Source organism: Neomonachus schauinslandi, chromosome 3 (genome assembly GCF_002201575.2).
Source record: "Neomonachus schauinslandi chromosome 3, ASM220157v2, whole genome shotgun sequence".
Lineage (NCBI taxonomy): Eukaryota > Metazoa > Chordata > Mammalia > Carnivora > Phocidae > Neomonachus > Neomonachus schauinslandi.
The window spans coordinates 92,662,544-92,682,292 of record NC_058405.1 but is presented as its reverse complement, the minus strand read 5'-3'; the positions used below and the strand labels follow the sequence as shown (position 1 = coordinate 92,682,292).

The 19,749-nt window shown below is 39.7% G+C and overlaps 1 protein-coding gene and 1 long non-coding RNA gene across 8 annotated transcripts in view; one reads left to right on the top strand and one right to left on the bottom strand.

Annotated features, from left to right (window-relative positions):
• The window catches only part of LOC110585765, a 29,508-nt gene extending 18,429 nt beyond the window's left edge, over positions 1–11,079 (top strand). Inside the window, exon 3 of the long non-coding RNA XR_002480635.1 lies at positions 11,039–11,079. This is a non-coding gene — a long non-coding RNA (uncharacterized LOC110585765). The remainder of the gene's footprint in view (positions 1–11,038) is intronic.
• C3H2orf76 (chromosome 3 C2orf76 homolog) overlaps positions 5,529–19,749 on the bottom strand; it is a 59,973-nt gene continuing 45,752 nt past the window's right edge. For all 7 annotated transcript variants that reach the window (XM_021695888.2, XM_021695885.1, XM_021695889.1 and 4 more), the window contains 3 exons: positions 18,786–18,823; positions 14,484–14,565; positions 5,529–5,923 (listed from right to left, as the gene is read on the bottom strand). In XM_021695888.2, the coding sequence (XP_021551563.1) occupies positions 5,847–5,923; positions 14,484–14,565; positions 18,786–18,823 (197 nt within the window). In that variant the 3' untranslated portion in view covers positions 5,529–5,846. The remainder of the gene's footprint in view (positions 5,924–14,483; positions 14,566–18,785; positions 18,824–19,749) is intronic.

Sequence of the window (19,749 nt, the reverse complement as noted above, 5' to 3'; positions counted from 1 at the left end):
AACACACACGCACATAATGAAGAAAAGATGACAAGAGTCAGGTCCTCGGACACCGTCATACTTGGACTTCTTCTCTTCCCACTAGGGAGGTGGTTCCACCACCTTAGACGTGCCCTCCTTGCCTCCACATGCAGCGACAGTTTTCCAAAGGGGCCCAGGCAAGGCCACCTCTCAGAGTGTCCCAGGTAGGCAGGAACATCATCCCCTCTCCTGCTTGCGTCTGGAACAGGCAGAAAGACAAGGCAAATAAAACACCTTTGCTATGGAAAAGGCTCCTTGAACTCATAACTAGGCTTGGCTAGTTAGTGGGACTAGGGCCTGTAAGCTCTTGTGGCACAAGAAGAGGAAGTAAGTTCTCTTCAACTGAAAAGGGCAAAAACTCATATAGAAGGAGTGCCAACCACAAACAGTGGGGCACGGTCTCTTGGCCTGTGATTGACCAACTTCCTACCATGTTTCTCCAAGGGCCCGACACCCCTTGTTTTCAAAGAACGGCAGAATGTGGGATTTGAAGTCAGAAGAAAGCTGCTCTCGGACTTAACCAAATTTCAGGTCTTGGGCAAGTGCCTTAATGTCCAACAACATCAAGGTTCTTGGCTCCAAAATAAAGTTGATTCTGCTGCACTGCTCATAATAAGCATCATAAGACACTTACTGAGCATGTAACTTTGTGCTAGGCCCTGTCTACTAAGTGCCCATAGGCAATCTCGCTTCATCCCCAAAACTCTGGGAGGTGGGGATTGTCTTTTCCATTTTACAGATGGGGCTGCCCCCAGTTCTTTCCAATGGGACAACTTAAATGAGATAATAGGTAACATGCAGTGTCCGGCACATAGTGAGGATTCAAAAGGAAAAAGAGACACCTCAACTGTATTTAAGAGAATAACTGTTTTAAATATCAAAGGATAGCGCTTTAGAATGCATGTTTTTAAATAATGACATATGTGCAGAAAAAGGTATGGAATATCAGGCTATGCAAAGAAGTGACCTTTGAAGAAGGGGATTTTCACTTTACCTTAGAGTTGGTTGTTTTTAGAAATCTGAGGTTACCTGTGTAACTTAAAACACACCAGAAAGATCAGAAACACTGAAAAACGTATATAGAAGAAATAACCTAGATAGAATATGCCAAAATGGTAATGGCCATTGCCTAATGGGTTTTTTTTTTCTTGCTTCTTTTAACTTCTACACAGGTATTAGTTTTTACTAATTCTTAACACAAATACATTCTCCTTATAAACATTACAGAGGCTTTTCCCACGTCACCTCCCAGTACTAGTCCCCTCCCCAGAGGTAATCAATGTGATCAATTTGGTGTATATGCTTTTGTGCATATGAATAGATGTGTATATTCATATACATGTACACATATATATACATTATAGATTTTTTTTAAATAGACTCCATGCCCGGCATGGAGCCCAGTGTGGCGCTTGAACTCATGACCCTGAGCTCAAAACCTTAACTGAGAGCGAGAGTCAGACGCTTAACCCACTGAGCCACCCAGGCGCCCCTATAGATATTTTGTGCTTTTAAACAAATGACATCACAGTTTGAGTCTCTGCAATTCCATCCATCAGGATGTGCCAAAGATGGTCACATGTCCACAAATAAGATATACGCCCTTCATTGTTTCAGATTAAGTAGTTGAGAACATAGATACACCGTAGTTTGGCTATTCTGCTACTGACTTCAATTAGGATGTTTACAGTGTTTTTCTATTGCAAATAACACTGTGGTGGATTCCCTTATAAAATGCCCCTTCTGCATGTGTGAGAGGGTTCTTTGGGTCAGAGTCTAAGAAGTGGAACCTCTGGATCAATGGAATCTGCACATTTGTTATTTTAATAGCTAGCAAACCAAATTGCTTGCCTAAGTGACTGTACACGAATTTATATTCCCACTGGCAGAGTGGGCACACATCACTGCCAATACTTATTACCAAGCCCTTTTTACTCTTTGCCAACTTGACAAATGAAAATGTATCCTATTATTTTGAATTTCCCTGAATAACAGGATGTGCATCTTTTCACGTTTATAAGCCATATAGATTTTTTTTTATGAACTACCTCTCTATAAAATGTGTTTTTCTGCTGCATGTTTGTCCTTTTCTCATAGACTTATTATAAAAGTCATTCAGAAAATCTGGAAACTTATCTTTTGTCTCCTTTATAAGTGCAAGTAGTTTCTCCCCATCTTTGTCCTTCAACCTTTGATTTTTTTGGGGGGGAGCTAGTTTTTCATAGATACATCAAATTTAGCAAATTAGAGTATTTGAATTTTGTGTTTTAGGGAGAACTTCTTTATCCCATGGTCATAAATATAATCCACTTTTTTTTCTAATAAGCTCATCATCTCATTTTTCATGTCAAGTTATTTAATCCATCTGAAATTTTAGTGAATGGTAGGAAAAAGGACCCTTAATCATTTTTTTAATGCCTAGTCAGGTGTTAAATACCTTTTTCTTACAAATACCTTTATTATATAATAAGTTTCCAAATACATTAGTCAGCTTAGTTTGCTATTCTATTCCTTTGATTTTTTTTTTTTCTTTTGGTCTATTTCTGTATCACTCCACAGCTGTTTTAATTCCTGCACTTTTAAGATACATTTTTACATCTGGTAGGCAATCCCCCTTCCTTCTTGCTTTTCCAAGTGATCGTGCCTCCTTTTGTACATTTACTTTTCCAAATGAATCTTTCAATCAGTTTGTCAAATTCCAGTATAAATCCTTTGGGATTTGACGGAGGTCACACTAAATTATAGATTCGGTATAAATCTATGTCTTTAGTATACCAAAGCTTCCATCTATAAACACGTGAGGTCTCTTTGTTCAGGTCTCTTATATCCTCTAGTAATATTTCTGTAGCTTTTGTGCACATGTCACTGTAGGTTTGTTATCAAGCACTCTGGAAGTCTCTCATTACTTCTCATAATGTGTCAGTTGATCTTCTTGCAATCCTATTGTCTGCAAATGAATGGTTTACCGCCTCCTTTCCAGTATCGGTGCTTCTTATGACTTTTTTTTTTTATTGTATTGGCTATAATAAGGCCTGCGGAACAATCCTGGATAGTCCTGGCAACAGTGGTCATCTTGGTCCTGTATCTTCTTTAATAGACCTGCTTAAAACACTTCTCCATTAAGCAGTTTTTGTGGGTAACTTTCGTCAAGTGAAGGAAATCCTCTTCTAGTCTTAGTTTTTATTCGTGCCTGGGGTTGCAGATCATCAAATGCTTTTCTGGCATCTATTGAGATAAGCATAATTTCTTTCTCCTTTAATCTGTAGGATTTGTGAATTACTTTGATCGGTTTTCTATAGTTTTGAACCAATCTTCCATTCCTGGTGATAGCCCTTTTTAGGCATAATATAGTTTTCACACCTGTGTTTATAACTACATGTAACTGTCTAACAAGGAAAATACACACCAAAGGGTCATATATGCATATTTTTGCATTTTTGTTAAAAAAGAAAATATACAGGTAAAGATAGACTTAATTTTTCTTAGAAAAGAAAAACGTGTGTAAACTAAATGTGTGCAAAATGAGCAAATAGTGTGTGCTTTAACCTGTTCTACTCACTAAATTCCCTATTTGGGTTAATGTCGTCACCATCAGGCCACTCACTGGAGCCAGAACCCACCGAAGCCCCCACTCCTCCTTCTGCTAAACCCTCTGCACACAGCATTCACCAAGTCCCAGGATCCCACCAGTCACTCTACCCCATGCCTCTAATGGGAGGCCACAGGGCAGAATGGGCAAGGTCAGGACTTCAAGACACACCCAGCTCCAATCCCACTGCACATGATTGCCCTGCTTTGATGAACTACTTTACCTCTCTGGGCCCCAATTTTTTGATCTATAAATAGATAGGATATTACCAAGACTGAAAAGCTGTGGTCAAAATTAAATGAGATAATATATGTAAAGTACCTAGCACGATGTTTGCTGTGTAATGCATGAGCAAATGTTAACACTATCTCACGAAGGTCTCCTCCCCTCTCCTTCTCCTGTGCTGTGCCCTAGGTCAGGCTCTCCAGTCTTCATCTGGTCCATGACAACTATCTTTCTGCCATCAGGACACAGCTGCCAAAGCTCCCTTTCTAAAATACAAATCTAGCCATGTGATGTTATCTGTTTAAATCTTTCCACTGCCTCCCAACTACCTACTAGATAAACATCCAACTCCTTAGCATGAGGGATAAGGCCCACCTCAACCTCCCTCCTGACCTTCTCTTCCTCCACTCTGGTCTAAGGGCTTTCCACACCAGTACATTGAAATCTGTACTTTCTACAGAAAATCACAAGCTCTCTCACCGTGCTTTGCCTTTGCATATGCCGGTCCCTTTTCCTAAAAGCCTCTCCCTTATTTTCTACTAAGCAAAAATTCCTATTCAACCTTTAAGAACAAGCTCAACTGATACTTCTTTTAAAATAAAAATTAATCCCACATAGAATTAACTACCCCATCATCAATGCTCCCATAGCAGTTCTCACTGCCATTATATTAAGATTACTTGCTTAAATATCTTTCCCCACTCACCAAGGCAAAAACTGTGTCTTATTTAATTCTTTGTTAACTCCCCAGAAGCCTGGGTCATTGGTCCTTTTTTAATGAATGAAATGAATAAATTTTCTGTTTTAAATAAGGCTCTACCACATCTTTCAACAAAGCAAAAAAGCATATTCTGATTATGTTACCCAGACTTCAAAGCTGATTTTTTTTTTTTTTAAGTTAGCCTCCTACCACAATGAAACCAATTTGCCTTACTAGCTATTTTAAGGGTTCTTAGAAAAATTCTAGAGCCAACTAACCTCGTAGGAGTCCTGATTAGATATACATCCTGGCTGAGAGGCCCCTTTGAAATCACTAGTCTTCAGGCACTGAGAGTAGCCATTATCAGGAATCGAGAGTATTATATTATTTTGAAAGAATGTATCTTCCATGTCTTAGACTTGTTCTCAATGAACAATTTTCTTCCAGAAGTGCAAACATCCTGCTACCTTCTCTCTCCAAAGAAATGAGTTTGGTTCTATTATAGTCTGTTCCTGAAGTAAGGGAGAAAAAGGGGGGGGGGGGGAATTCAGCCATGTTATTTGTGTGGGCTGAAATATTAAAAGAAGAAACTCTCTTACATCAGAAAACCTCCCTAAAATATACACAATTCAATTCATGCATGGCAGTGTATCATCGTGAGCAAAAAGATGGCACTGGTGGTCATCAGAGACTCATAATCTTTGCTAACTACAGACAGTAACAGTGCATAGTGCTCTAATAGAAACTGAAAAAAATATAAAATGAACAGAATGACCTTAGTCTTAACAATCTTTTTAAAGAACCCAACATGCAAGCCACCCAAATAACCCCTAATTTCAGAAAAATAAGTTATGACTAAAGAACCAATATTCCATGATGATTTTTTTTTTAAGATTTTATTTGAGAGAGAGAGAGCATGAACAGGGGGTGGGGGTGGGGCAGAGGGAGAGGGAGAAGCAGGCTCCCCGCTGAGCAAGGAGCCAGACTTGGGGCTGGATCCCAGGACCCCAGGATCATGATCTGAGCCGAAGGCAGACGCTTAACCAACTGGGCCACCCAAGCACCCCTCCGTGATAATTTTTGAATAACTCTTTCTTTCACTTAAAAAAAATGTTTTTCTCATAAATATATTATTTTATAACAAGAAAGAAAGAAAAAGGGCAGACCTGCAGAGAGAGAAAACACCACAGACTTCAGCTCAAATAGCAGAGCCTGAGATTAATTTTTAAGTTTATTTGTCAATTTCCAAAACTCACTAGTGGAATAAAGAGCTTAATACAGGTATGCAAAAAGGGAGCCCCCAAGAGGTTTTCACCAGGATGAAATGGGATTAGCTTTGTAGTTCTTATAATCTTCTTCACAGAAAAATGCAATTTCAGTTTCATGAGCTGGAAAAAAAAAAAAAGACAATGGAAAAAAATTTTAATGTAAAACTAGATTTTAAGCAAGCATTGAAATCCATATTACTCTGATTCAGTGTTTCAGATGCCTAAAGTGAGAAAGACGAGCTACTTGTTTGGTTTCACATTTCACCAAATCAGTAAGTATCAGCTGTCACTATAAGAATTTAGAATTTAAGTAATTTAAAAGTAAAAAGAAAAATAACCAAAAAAAAATTAAAAACAAGGATGAGTACAAGACTGGTTTCCAGGAAACCATAAAATTACTCATGTTATAGTCCTCTTAACAATCCTAGAAAATAAACGTTTATTTTTTTCCAAATGTGCTGCTCAGTTACTGAAGGAGGAGGGGAAAACGCTTTTTTTTCTCTCTAAAATTAGCCTGTAGGTATAATAATTTAATACTTAGAGGATCAGAATACTTTACAGATCACTTTACATTCTCCCTCATGACCCATCAAAATATGTGTCTGAAGAAGTTAATTTTTTGCCTGCTTATGACTAATTCATGAGCCTTCAACAATATGCAAAGTGAAAGACACAAATTGGCTTCTCCCGCAATACCTTCAAACACCTCTAATTATTCACAGGGGATATGGCACAGCTAAAGGACCCACAAAGGAGCAGAGCAGTCACAATTCTTTCAACCTAGCAGGTCAAGGACTCCGTCTTCTAAAACAGTAAGTCAGCAACATTATTAATTCAGACTGGAGACAAATCTGATGGAGAGCCTTCCAATTATTAAACATGCAATTCTTTAAGGTGTGCGCCAACAAATTCCGCATTTGTTTTTTTTAAATTAAACCAGAAGTTAATACAGTCTGCTTAGCTTTTACAGAAAGAGCAAAAGGGCCTGCAGACTCTCGACAAGAAAACAGACGAGATTATTTGTAATGAATACCGATCACTCAATTAACATATCCTCTAAAAACAGACAAGTAAAAACTCTTCAAGCCAAATAAACAGGATAATAGGGAAAGATGCAAAGGATTCCCACTGGTCTCTTAGTTTACCAAACTCATCTCATCACAGAATTTATCACAAAAGAATGAAATTAAGGAGCTTAGCATGACATTTCAGTTAAAAAAAAAAAAGTTTTTGCTGGTTTTAAGAATATCAAATTTATTGTTTCTCAATCATGAGTTACCCGTGCTCATTACAGAAAATACAGAAATGCTGAAAGAAGAAAATAAAGTCACCCATAGTTTCAGATCCTCATTCCAGTCCCAGTGCATCTTCAAGATTAAATGAAGATTAATCTTGATGAAAATCAGATTGCAAACTCTTGGCACAATGAGCCTGGGGGTGAGGAGGAGACAGGGCTGCGACAAACTGAGAATCAGTGAGAAGAGGCTGGAAACAAATGAACCCTGGGCAAACAAGAAGTTTGTACAGCTGAATTTTACATGAAAATAGCATTTAAAAGAATGGCTAAGAGGCTCCACACGTGGAATCAGTAAAATGTTGAAGGGGGGGGGTTCAGAAAACTCAATATTCAGAGAGAAGATAATTTTGAGATCTATTCCTTTATATAAAAAGCTCCCGGGGTTTCCTTTTTTGAAGGGAAGCAAGCCCAAAGGTAGACCTATATCATTCGCAAGTAATTCTAATCATCCTCCAAATGCAGAATGAGCTAAAAGCACCCTGTTCTTCAGAATCACAATGCAAGGTTTTACCTACAATGTGCTATTTACATACAGAACTTTATATAGCGCTTTGCCCACGCAGCACTTTGCTCAATACACACTAACTGTAATTACAATTTTCACTTACTGCTGTTGACATTTATCTGTACCCCTTTTGAGAAACAAATACATCGTAGAGTTCCTCAGTATGGTAATAATAGGTTCAGGATAAGCTGAAGTAAAGAAGAACTGACAAAGCATTTTTGTTTTGCCACACAGGTTTTCTTGGGTCTAATTAACTTACAGATCAATTCATTACTTATCTGAAGTATTTATATGCCATCTCTCACAATACACGCTCAACATGAGATCCCCTAAGATAAAGATTTTCAGATGAATACTTTCTTTCAAAACAACAACAACAAAACAAGACTGACAAATGGGTTCAACTCCCAATACTTCACGAAGGCTGATAAAATTTACACCCTTCAAAAACTGGAAAACAACACACAAGTTCAAAGTGGGTTACTCTAAACATTCAAAAGTCAGACATAAAATGTATTTTTTTAATTTTTTTTAAAAGATTTTATTTATTTTTGACAGAGAGAGAGAGTATACAAGCAGGGGAAGCCCAGGCAGAGGGAGAGGGAGAAGCAGGCTCCCCGCTGAGCAGGGAGCCCGATGTGGAGCTCAATCCCAGGACCCTGGGATCATGACCTGAGCCGAAGACAGACATTTTACCGTCTGAGCCACCCAGGCACCCCATAAAATGTATTTTAAACTTGAGTAATGTGGTCCTCAAACAAACCAAATAGAATGCTTTTTAAAATCTGTAAAATTCTCTTGAAAATGTTTGAGAATGATGTCCTGTATTTACGCCACAAATTTACTTATCAATTAGAGTGAAAACAAATTACAGAAGATTTTCAAGACCTCTGCATCATCACCCTTTCGACCATTATCCCTTAAATTCTTGCTTCCCCAGTTCTACTTAAAATGGCTCCAAAGAACCCCAAGGAAGTCTACTATGTGCCAGTCCCCTAGGGCACCTGATTTTAAATTAAATGTGCAGCAGGTGCAGTGCACTCAGGTGCAGAGTGCCTTGGCGTGTGAATCTGAAATGAATGTAAAATCTAAAATCCAATAAATACATTGCCGGTTCATCCCTTTGTCTTACTATCAAATGAAATCAAGTAAGAACCCTCCAAATACTGTGCACCATTTTAATGTGACTTTCAAGTTTAATGCAGTGAACACAAGCCAGGACATTCAAACTTTGAAAATGAAATTAATAATTTTTTTAAGATTTTATGTTTTATTTGAGAGAGAGAGAGAGAGCATGAGTCGGGGGCAGAGGGAGAGGGAGAAGCAGACTCCCTGCTGAGCAGGGAACCCGATACGACATGGGGCGGGGGTGGGGGGGGGCTCAATCCCAGGACCCTGGCATCCTGACCTGAGCCCAAGGCGGATGCTTAACCGACTGAGGCACGCAGGGGCCCCTGAAATTAATAATTTTATAATGTGTCCAAACAGGTCAGCTCCATGTATATACACACCTTTAACAGGAAAATAATAATGACTTTAAATAAAAGAATGTAAGAAAAACCAATTTTATATGTAAAAGCTCAAGAAAAATTCAAGGCAATATACTTAAGCTCCTAACTAATTTATTCCAAAAACTCACCTATCAATGAGGATTTATTGCACAGTTTTGAACTCCCTAGCCTGTACTAGTCGGCACCAAAGTAGTATAAGGCACAGCAACTGCTGTCTGAGAAGAGAGACAGAGACCTGCGCACGGACTCTGTAGTACAGATAATTAATGATCAGGCAAGCTGTAATGTGATAATAAGTACAGGTTATTGGCCAAAAAAAAAATACAGGAGTGAGGTCTGGTTTCTGCAGCAATTTGAGACCAAAAGGACAAAGTTTTACCTTCTCTCCTAATCCAGGAGTATATCCTATCCTTCCAAGGTTCATAAAATCCAAAACTACAAATCATTCAAAACTATGCTCACAGCTGAGTTATATATTTATATATATATATATATATATTTTTTTTTTTTTTACAGCTGAGTTATATTTCTAAGTTTGCACCAAAGTGATCCAGCCAAGAGTTCCCAAACACAGTGCTTTATTTCACATTTGCTTCAAGCATCTGTTTTTTAGATCAGTGGGCAGAGAGGATTTCAAGGTTCAGTTTGAAGAGAGCAAATAGTAAAATAAATCTGACCTTTTAGAGACTGGACACAGGCCTGTGGATTCCCACAGTGGTGAAGGGAGGGTAAAAAGGGAAGAACAATCCAGGCCCCTTGTTCTGGAATCCCAAATTCCCCAAGCCCACCACCTACCTTCTTGAATACCAGACTACCACTGTTTTGATGTTTAAGGTAAAGAACAGCCCCTGTAAGACGCCGTTAAGGGAGGAAAGCATGTATGCCCTAAGATATTATTACTCAAAAGAGGATGGGAAAGGCACCTGGAATGTTCAGGAAACACAAATCAAACACGATCCTGAAAAAGAAGTGAGAGCCAAAGAATCCTGCAATATCAGCTGTACATCTGAGATAATCAAAAGGTGCTGGGCACAAAGTCAGGGTTCTGGTTGTGGGCAGACAACATAAGTTGACACATAAAATGAAAACCGACCACAGGGGAGCTTTGGAATGAGTACAGGATCCGGTTTGAAGCAAACTCTTCCCTCAGATAAGCACTTAGGGTTTGGCCTGCTGTATCTTGTTTTAAAATATTTCCAGTAAAACACAACAGGCTTGAAAAGAGTTACCCTGCCACCATTTCTTTCCTAAGGAAAGAGGATTCAAAAGATAATAGTAGTAGAATGTAGCCAAAGGAAAGAGATAAAACACCACCCCAAAAATACTGACGTGCAAATTTACCACTTAGGGGAATGAGTCCATAAAACTACAATCATTAATGACAAGGTAAAAATCTTTACATTTACAAATAACAATTCTAAGTAAAGCTTTCTTCTTCCTTCCAAAAAAAAAAAAAAAAAAGCACATCTTTTTACTGAGGTCTTTTAGCTCTGAGTCCACAAGCGAAAATGTGCCCTGACGTCAGGCGCAGAATATACAATTGGGATCCGCAATACAGTTAAAAGGCTGGGGCAGGAACCAGAGAATTTCTCCGTGAGAAAAGAGATCTTCAAACAAGTTTTTTCCCCTAAGATCCCCCTGCTCACAGTCCTTGTCTTCCTTTCATGAATTCTGCAGAAAAGTCTAATGATAAATTTATTACATTGGCCTTATTCCCATGGCAACTGTGATGGCAGAGTGACAGCTCTAAGCAAGATCAAGTGGGGAAAAGGGAGAGTGAGGACTCGGAATTCTTCTCTTCAACCACTTAAAAACCTAACCAGACATGGCACCGAGGGAGGGGAAATTCCCTAGAAAAATCACACACTTCAAGTGTCATTTTTACAACTCTCCTCCCACTCAGAATTTTTTGTGGCTTCCAGGGACCACCACCTCCTTCCCATGTGGATGTGAAGCTTCTCCAGGGCACAGCATGGCGGCTCCAGGTGACACGGACAGGAAGCCACTCCAGCCGGGCCAGGAGTCACCCCAGACCAGGGCTGTGGGCTTGCCAGGGCTGGGGGGCATCGTGAGGTTCCAGGACCACCCTAAAACTAGTGGGGAACTCGTGACAAGAATCTGATGCTCATCAAAGACCCATGGCCTTACAACAAGAATGACAGAAAGATGGATCTAATTCTTACCTTTACAGCTGGTCATTACATGAGTCTGAAAATGACAGTTAAGCCAACAACTCAGTAATTTTAATAAATTCAAAACATTCGCCAATTGCCTTCTCTAAAATGGCTTCCAAATATGTGTTTCTGAGGGTCTCTACATGCATCGTTCCAGATGTTTTCATAGGCTTTTCTCATTCAACTCTTAGGACAACGCTCTGAAACAGGTTCAGTGGTTTCTGTTTTGTTTTACATGAATCAAAAACACTAAATGGCTTATGAATGGTCACAAAATAAGTAAAATGCAGAGCCCTCATTCAAACCAATTTTCTCCAACTTTAGGAGTCTATTCTTTAAAATTGGCTCCTTAATTTACATGGGAACTGTAGAAAAATTTTAAATTACGAGAACAATTAGATAATATCGAGAAGGAAAAAAAAAAAATCAAATGCTTGCAGTGCCACCAGCCAGAGAACCATTTCTACAATTTTGTTACATGATTTTTTCTTCACATACACATACAGACGTGTAAATATATACATTTATAAACAATAATGGCATCACACAATATATTCTACTTCCATGCAATAAAGAAAGCTCTATATCAGTGATTCACAAACAGGGAAGGTGAGCGAACCCTGCCACCCCGTTGAAGGCACATCTCAACCTCGGGGGAGTCACGGAGCTTAAGGAAGCGTACTCCTGTTGGCCTGGTAACAGATGCTACAGGAAGTTAAGAGTGGTAAAGTCTTACTGGCCAAACTGACCTACAGGAAGTTAGAGGTAATATACATTCCCAACAGTAGTACCAGAGAGTATCCACTTCGCAACACTCTCTTGGATACTACCACTTTTCTTGACGTCTGTTAGTTTTGAAATTACTGCTTGTCCAAGGTCACCCAGCCAGTAAGTGGCAGAATCGGGTTGTAAACCCATGCACTCTGGCTCCAGTCTCTAATTCTTAACCACTTAAAAACCATGTAGTATACTACATAAAATAGCATCTATCTTCATGTGTATTTCTCTCTGGACTCGTAAGGCTGAACTATTTTTCATATGTTAGCTATTTCTTCTATCAGTAGGATTTCTTATATTTTTCCAACCTAATTATAAGAGCTTTTTATAAATTCAGGCTAGGGGCACCTGGGTGGCTCAGTTGATTAAGCATCTGTCTTCGGCTCAGGTCATGATCCCAGAGTTCTGGGATCGAGCCCCGCATCGGGCTCCCTGCTCAGTGGGAAGCCTGCTTCTCCCTCTCCCACTCCCCCAGCTTGTGTTCTCTCTCTCTCTGTCTCTCTCTGTCAAATGAATAAATAAAATCTGTAAAAAACAAACTGTCTTTCTTCATTTAAAAAAAAATATATATATATATATATATAAATTCAGGCTAATACCTTTTGTCATATATGAAGTATTCTTTTCATAGTTTAGTGCTTCTCCTTTAACTCTGTTTACATTTTTTAGTTTTTACATGGACGAATCTATCATTTCTCCCTGCTCTATGGCTCTGCCTTCAAGGTCATGCTTGAAAAGCTTTTCTCCCCAAGATTATGAAACTACTAAGCTACATTTTATTTAAAAACAATTTTTTAGGGGCGCCTGGGTAGCTCAGTCGGTTAAGCGTCTGCCTTCGGCCCAGGTCATGATCTCAAGGTCCTGGGATTGAGCCCCATGTTGGGCCCCCTGCTCAGCGGCGAGTCTGCTTCTCCCTCTCCCTCTGCCCTGCTCGTGCTCTCTCTCTCTCTCTCAAATAAATAAATAAATAAAATCTTTTTTTTTTAATTTTTAAAAAATAAAAAAAATTTTTTACATTATGACATATAATCAATCTACAATTTATTTTGGAATAAAGGTTGGGATAGGATTTAAATTTTATTTTCCCAAATACTTTGGCAATGGGCCCAACATCATTTTCTGGCTAATTCATTCTTACCCCACTTATTTGAGAGGTCAAAACTTTACCATATTGTGAGATCTGACTCTTTTTTAGTTTGTTTCTGATCTTTTCCATAGAGGTTTCAATCCCTACATCATACCAAACCAGTCCGTTGCAAGAATTACAGCTTTATGTTTTAACAACAAGCGGGGCTAGCTTCTAGGTGCCCCGTGCCTCAATAACACAGGTGCCACTTGCTATAATAATATACCAGCATTTGAGGAAATAAATGCCAAAATAAAAACTGTTTTCGAACAATAGCAACCTTACATATTGATAATATGGAAAGACACTAAATGTAGCCAATAGTGTAGACAAACGAGGAAAGTAAGTCTAAGATTTTGTAACATGTTATTTAGAATCCTATTTAAATGAGAAGACTAGTCAGGAACTCACTTTAGCCACACGTGTCACGCAAAACTGAATTCCTGACATATGTCCTTAAAATAACTCAACAGAACACCTGTCAAAAAAAAAAAAAAAAAAGTAAGGCTTCCTAACATGGACCTCACTTAGACGGCCCCGTAAGCTGTGTGTCTGGATAGTTATAAAGTGTGATTTGGACTGTTTCCTTAGAGTCACGGACCACAAAGGTGCGTCAGAGGCATAGCACCTTCAACAGCTCACACCTCCCTGAAAATCTTCACTCCCATTGCCAGATAACCTTCAGGTGTACATACACAGAATTAGAGTGACATCTAATGGTCACAAAACACGTCACATGGCATTTCTTTAAAATAGCACTACATGCACATTCTAGGCTGAAAAGCGAATTTGGGCCCCCTTTCGAGCACACACGCGAGGCTCCTATTTGAAATTCCACGACTCGGCGGGCCCTGAGTGATCCGGAGGACTATTAGAAACCGCACTGCACGCTATACAAACATCTCACTTCATTATTCCACATTAGTTCTACCAGGTCCATTTCTCTCAAACCATCGGTTCAAATGATGCTGATAAGAGTAAGTAGGTTATTAAGTGAGTAATAACCTGTCAATCACTTAAAACAACCCTCAGCAGAATTCTGAGCATACCTGCAGAAAAGAACTATTTGCATTCTGCACATTTGGAGAGCAGATATCGCCTGCCCTCAGGCAAATGCTCTGAACGTACATCATTCTCATCCTCCTCCTTTGAATAATTATCAGGGAGTGTAAAGAGCACCCAGGGTAGCATTTACTTTGCGGTGAGTTATCCAAACATAATCAGCCGGGCGTTGGCAGAGAGGCTGGGGAAGTGAGCGCCCATCCAGCACCATGGGGCACTCTTTCTCACCGATTCCACCGGCACGCAGCGTGCTGTCTTCTTCCAGAATGAGTGTGTCGTCGTCTTCCAGACTCAACACAAGCTCGTTCGTCTAGGAAGAAAGAAAACCTCCATCTTATCGGTACCCGTATGTGCTTCATATTTGGTGAAGGCTTCTCGAAGACACAGAATTGTTACTCTGGGTCACAGCAATAACCAAAGTCACATGCTGTTCCCGTCATCATCAGGGCAGAAGCAAATGGATGTGAGCACCGACCGTGTGCACACACTCCGTAAGTGCTGGGGAGACAGCGCCCTAGCATGGAGCTCTGGGGCCAGGTCTGGATGAAAATTTGGGTTCCACTGATGCCCCACTCTGTGTTCTCCACAAACTACACAGCCTCTCCAAGACTCAGTTTCCTCCTCTATAAAAAAACAGGGAGGGGGCCCTGGGTAGCTCAGTTGGTTTAGCATCCAACTCTTGATTTCGGCTCAGGTCATGATCTCAGGGTCGTGAGATGGAGCCCCATGTCAGGCTCTGTGCTGGGTGTGGAGCCTGTTTAAGATTCTCTCTCTCCCTCCCCACACCCTGCTCCCTCAATCTCTCACTCTAAAAAAAAAAAAAAAGGTGGGGGGGATGAATCTTCTTTCGCCCCATGGTGAGGATGAAATGAGATGAAGTACAGAAAACCGTAAGGGAGTGTCAGTCACAGAGCAAGGCCTCTCCATGCTAGCTGTCACCGTTCTGTGGCTGTTGTCCTCACCATCATCATTGTCATCTCATCCTCACAATATTCCAGGAGTCAGAGAGGTTAAGAAACAGAAGAGGGGGGCGCCTGAGTGGCTCAGTCGGTTAAGTGGCTGCCTTCAGCTCAGGTCATGATCCCGGGGTCCTGGGATCCAGCCCCACGTCGGGCTCCCTGCTCAGCGGGGAGTCTGCTTCTCCCTCTGCCTCTTCCCCCCACCCCCACCCCCACTCACGCTCCATCTCAAATAAATAAGGAAAATCTTTACAAAGAGAGAGAGTGAGAAAAAGAAACAGACCCCAGAGTATACGGAACTGAGGCCCCTAAGCTCTGACCAGCCTGACTTCGGAGAGAAGCAAGTTTACCTGTATGGCCGAAAGTCCACGTATCTAAAAACCTTGCCCTAATAGCAAACACTTGATCCCACGTCATATTAACTTGACCCCGTGTCATACTGACTGTAACCTTTCTCTATGAGGTTTGGGGTGGGAGTGGATGAGTTGGCCCTCCACTGAAATTTACAAATCCAGTTAAACATTATAATATAGGAGAAGATTTTGAGTTGATATCTGCCCCTAAAAAGCATACAGAGGTGACCACTAGTTGGACACACAGTACCACCTGTCAACCAGGTGCTGCTTAGCAACATAGTCTATTTCTAGAATGTAGCTAAGAGGGAACAGAAAGGCCACTCCAGCAGCTAAAACAGAAGGCCCAGAAGCCATGCTCCACAGTCCACAACTTCACCCACTAGAGAGTGCAGGGCTTGACCTCCAGAGTACACAGATTAAAGGGGGGGGGGGAATGTTATTTTTAAAAAAATCATTTTAGGGGCGCCTGGGTGGATCAGTCAGTTGAACATCTGCCTTTGGCTCAGGTCATGATCCCAGGGTCCTGGGACTGAGCCCTGAGTGGGGCTCCCTGCTCGGCAGGGAGCCTGCTTCTCCCTCTTCCGCTGCCTGCCGCTCCCCCTGCTTGTGCTCTCTTGTGCTCTGTCAAATAAATAAATAAAATCTTTAAAAAAAAATCACTTTAGAATAGGTAGCACAAAGGGGCGCCTGGGTGGCTCAGTCATTAAGCATCTGCCTTCGGCTCAGGTCATGATCCCAGGGTCCTTGGATCAAGCCCCGCATCAGGCTCCCTGCTCAGCAGGAAGCCTGCTTCTCCCTTTCCCACTCCCCCTACTTGTGTTCCCTCTCTCGCTGTCTCTCTGTCAAATAAATAAATAAAATCTTAAAAAAAAAAAAAGAATAGGTAGCACATACTCATGATACAAAATTCTCCAAGCACATAGGGAAGGAGAGAAAAGTAAGTCTCCTCCCAACCCTTATCTACCAGGTGGTCTAGTTTCCTTCCAGAGAACTTACACTAATTCTGGCGTTATCCTTCTAGAGGCTGTCTCTGTACACGTTCATGCAGGCAGAAATGTGCAGGTAAACTTTTACAAACACATAACAGCATATTGTATGGTATATTCTAACACATGACTTTTTCCTCTTAAAATATAGCTTAAAATCATTCAAAACCAGTAATACTAGCTGCCTCAATTTATCAAGGCCGTGGGCTATTCCACTGAAGGGATACACACACACACACACACACACACACACACACACACACAACACACTCTGTCCCCATGGATGGACATTCAGGTTGTTTCCATCTCTTGCTACCATAAACAACCCTGCAACAAATACCCTCATAACATGTATCATTTTGCCTTTGTATGAGTTTTACGTGTAAGGTAAGTTCCTAGAAGTAGAATTGTTAGGTCAGAGAGCACATGCAATTTTATTTTGGCAGATATTGCTAAATGACGCTCCAGAGCAGCCGTACCACTTTACAGGAACGCTACCAATCGCTGAGAGTACTAGTCCCCAGAGCATCACTGACACGGTGTACTATCAAAACCATCTGATCCTTGCCAACCTAACAGATGGAGAGTAAGTGTAGTCTGAATTTGCATTTATTTTGAGTCAAGTCGTAAATATTGTTTTTTAATGGACTTGAAGGATAATTTTTTAAATGGAATTATAAAACAGCATCATATACTAAGGAAATCAGGCCTTTTCTGTAATATAAGTTAGAAAATTTTCCCCGTTTTCACTTGTTTCTCAATTTTTTAGTGTTTTTTTTCCCTAGAAAAAGGTGCTGAGTGTTTGAATAAAGTAAAATTATCAATTTTTTATGGTTTCTGGGTTTTCTACCATACTTAGAAAGACCTTCATTCTAAGATTAATTTTAAAATTCCCTGTTCTCTTCAAATGTTTTTGTCAATTTCATTTTTTTTAAGTTTTTAATTATGAAGAATTTCAAACATACAGAACAGCACAATGAACCCTCCACACACCCATCACCCAGCTTGAACAAATGATCTACTCATGTTCAGTTGGTTTCACCTCTGTCCTCACCTGTGAGCTTTATTTTCACATTTAAGTCATTAATCCAGTAGGTATTTATTTTGGCATAAAAAAAAAGATATGGATTCAACTCACTGTTTTCTGGATATCTCCCAATTGTCCCAGTAACACTTACTGAATCCTCATGTTTTCTCCATAGCTTTAAAATATCATATTTACTATACACTAAATTCTGATATATATTTGGGTCAATTTTTGGACTTTTAATTCTGTGCCATTGACCTAAGAGTTCATATGGCAGCACCACACTGTTTTAATTACTAGAGTTTAATAATATGGGTAACACATGTCAGGGCTAGTCATTCCCCTTTCTCTTCCTTTTCCTAACTATTCTCATTTATTTTTTGCATATTAATTTTATAATCAGCTTCTTTCATTCATATATAGATGGGGTGGCATTAAATTCGTAAACTAAGAAAAAACGGACATCTTCATACTGTTGCATCTTCCCATCCAAATATCCTAAGCATTTCCATTTAAGTCTTATGTTGGATCCCTTTTGGCACGTCTACTGTTTTGTGAAATTCAGGTAGAATTTCATATAAATAAAAGGCACAGATCTTAAGGGGAGTTCAGTTCAATGAGTGTGGACAACTGAATGACCCTCACTAGCATTTCGAAGACTCCCCACTGAGCAGGAAGCCTAATGCAGGGCTCGATCCCAGGACTCTGAGATCATGACCTGAGCCAAAGGCAGATGCTTAACCAACTGAGCCACCCAGGCGCCCCAAGCATTTATTTTTTAATTCACCTAATTTCATTGTCTTCTCTAATCCTAGATACCCACCATAAACTCAATCAGCTTTCAAATAACTGTATACCAGAGATTACAAAGAAAATGGCATGAGGGTATGGCTGTTGCCTATGAATTAGTAACTTCAAAAAACATTTTTTTGCAAATTTAATTTTTACGTTAAATATTTGCTTGATATAGAACATGCACGCTTTTTAAAAAATTAACACTCTTTTAAAGGATCTACTACTAACAGGGGCTTAATGGGGTTTTTTTTTTCCTTAATGGCTGTAGAAAGGGTACTTACAAAATAAAAAATGCTATTATAATGGGAAATATTTCAGAAGTACGTGTGTTCATTCATTTATTCACTGAGACAGGCAACAGCGATCACTTGCCATGTGTCAGATACTACTGTACATATGAAACGTACCTTTGCTTTATGTGCTTGATGAACAATCTTTAGTTTATCTGAAAGAAAAAAGAAGTCTTCGTAAAAGATTATTTTAAAACTTCATTTGAATAATCTGAAATGGGAGGGTGCAGCTATGAAAGTGAGAAACTTAAGTCCTTGCCTTATGATCCATTCACTTAAAAATCTAGTATACTGTAAAAAAAAAAAAATTACTTTTATATATCATCACCTTAAAGGTCACTGCTGTTTAAAGATATTTGAAAGCCTTCGTCTTTGACACACACAGCTGGGTGCCATAACCTGAAATGAACTTGGCACATTTTCCCTTAGAATAGAAGACAGGTGGATATTACTCGATCCTGTTTTTTGGAGTTGCAAAAGGCTATAATTAGCAAATAATGTAAAAAATGTCACACATTAACATAAGCAGTTCAAAAAAACCTAGTAATATTTCAGAATACATATAGTGACAGGAGTCAAACAATTATCCTGACAACTTGTTACCACTCTCTGAGCTCAGGCTCACTGGTAATGTGAGCAGGGCTGCTAATGCCCAAAGAATATCAGTATTTGCCTCCTGGTTTTCAAACATTGCACAGGCTCACACCATCTAATCTGCTTTATTCAATCCTCCTTCACTCCTTAATCTGTTTATCTTGATGTCAGGCTATGCTGTGCTTTTCCAGTAAGTCATTTCTCTACATTCGGTGAAGTCCGACTCTGCATCAGTGAGCTCTTAATTATAGCAGGGGCTCAGCATTTAACGGGTTACAAGTCAGAAAGTTTCCAATTCTTCACTCAGTTTTGTTTAACCATCCAATTAATGTATTATGATTACATGTATTATTATATCTGGACAAACTCTTAACCTTAAACTAAAATTCATTTCTATCAATCATGCCATTCGATTCAATAAAGAATTCCAATAGTAAAATGAAATGAAAGGATCTACTTAAAAAACAGGCCTTGATTTAACTCTGTT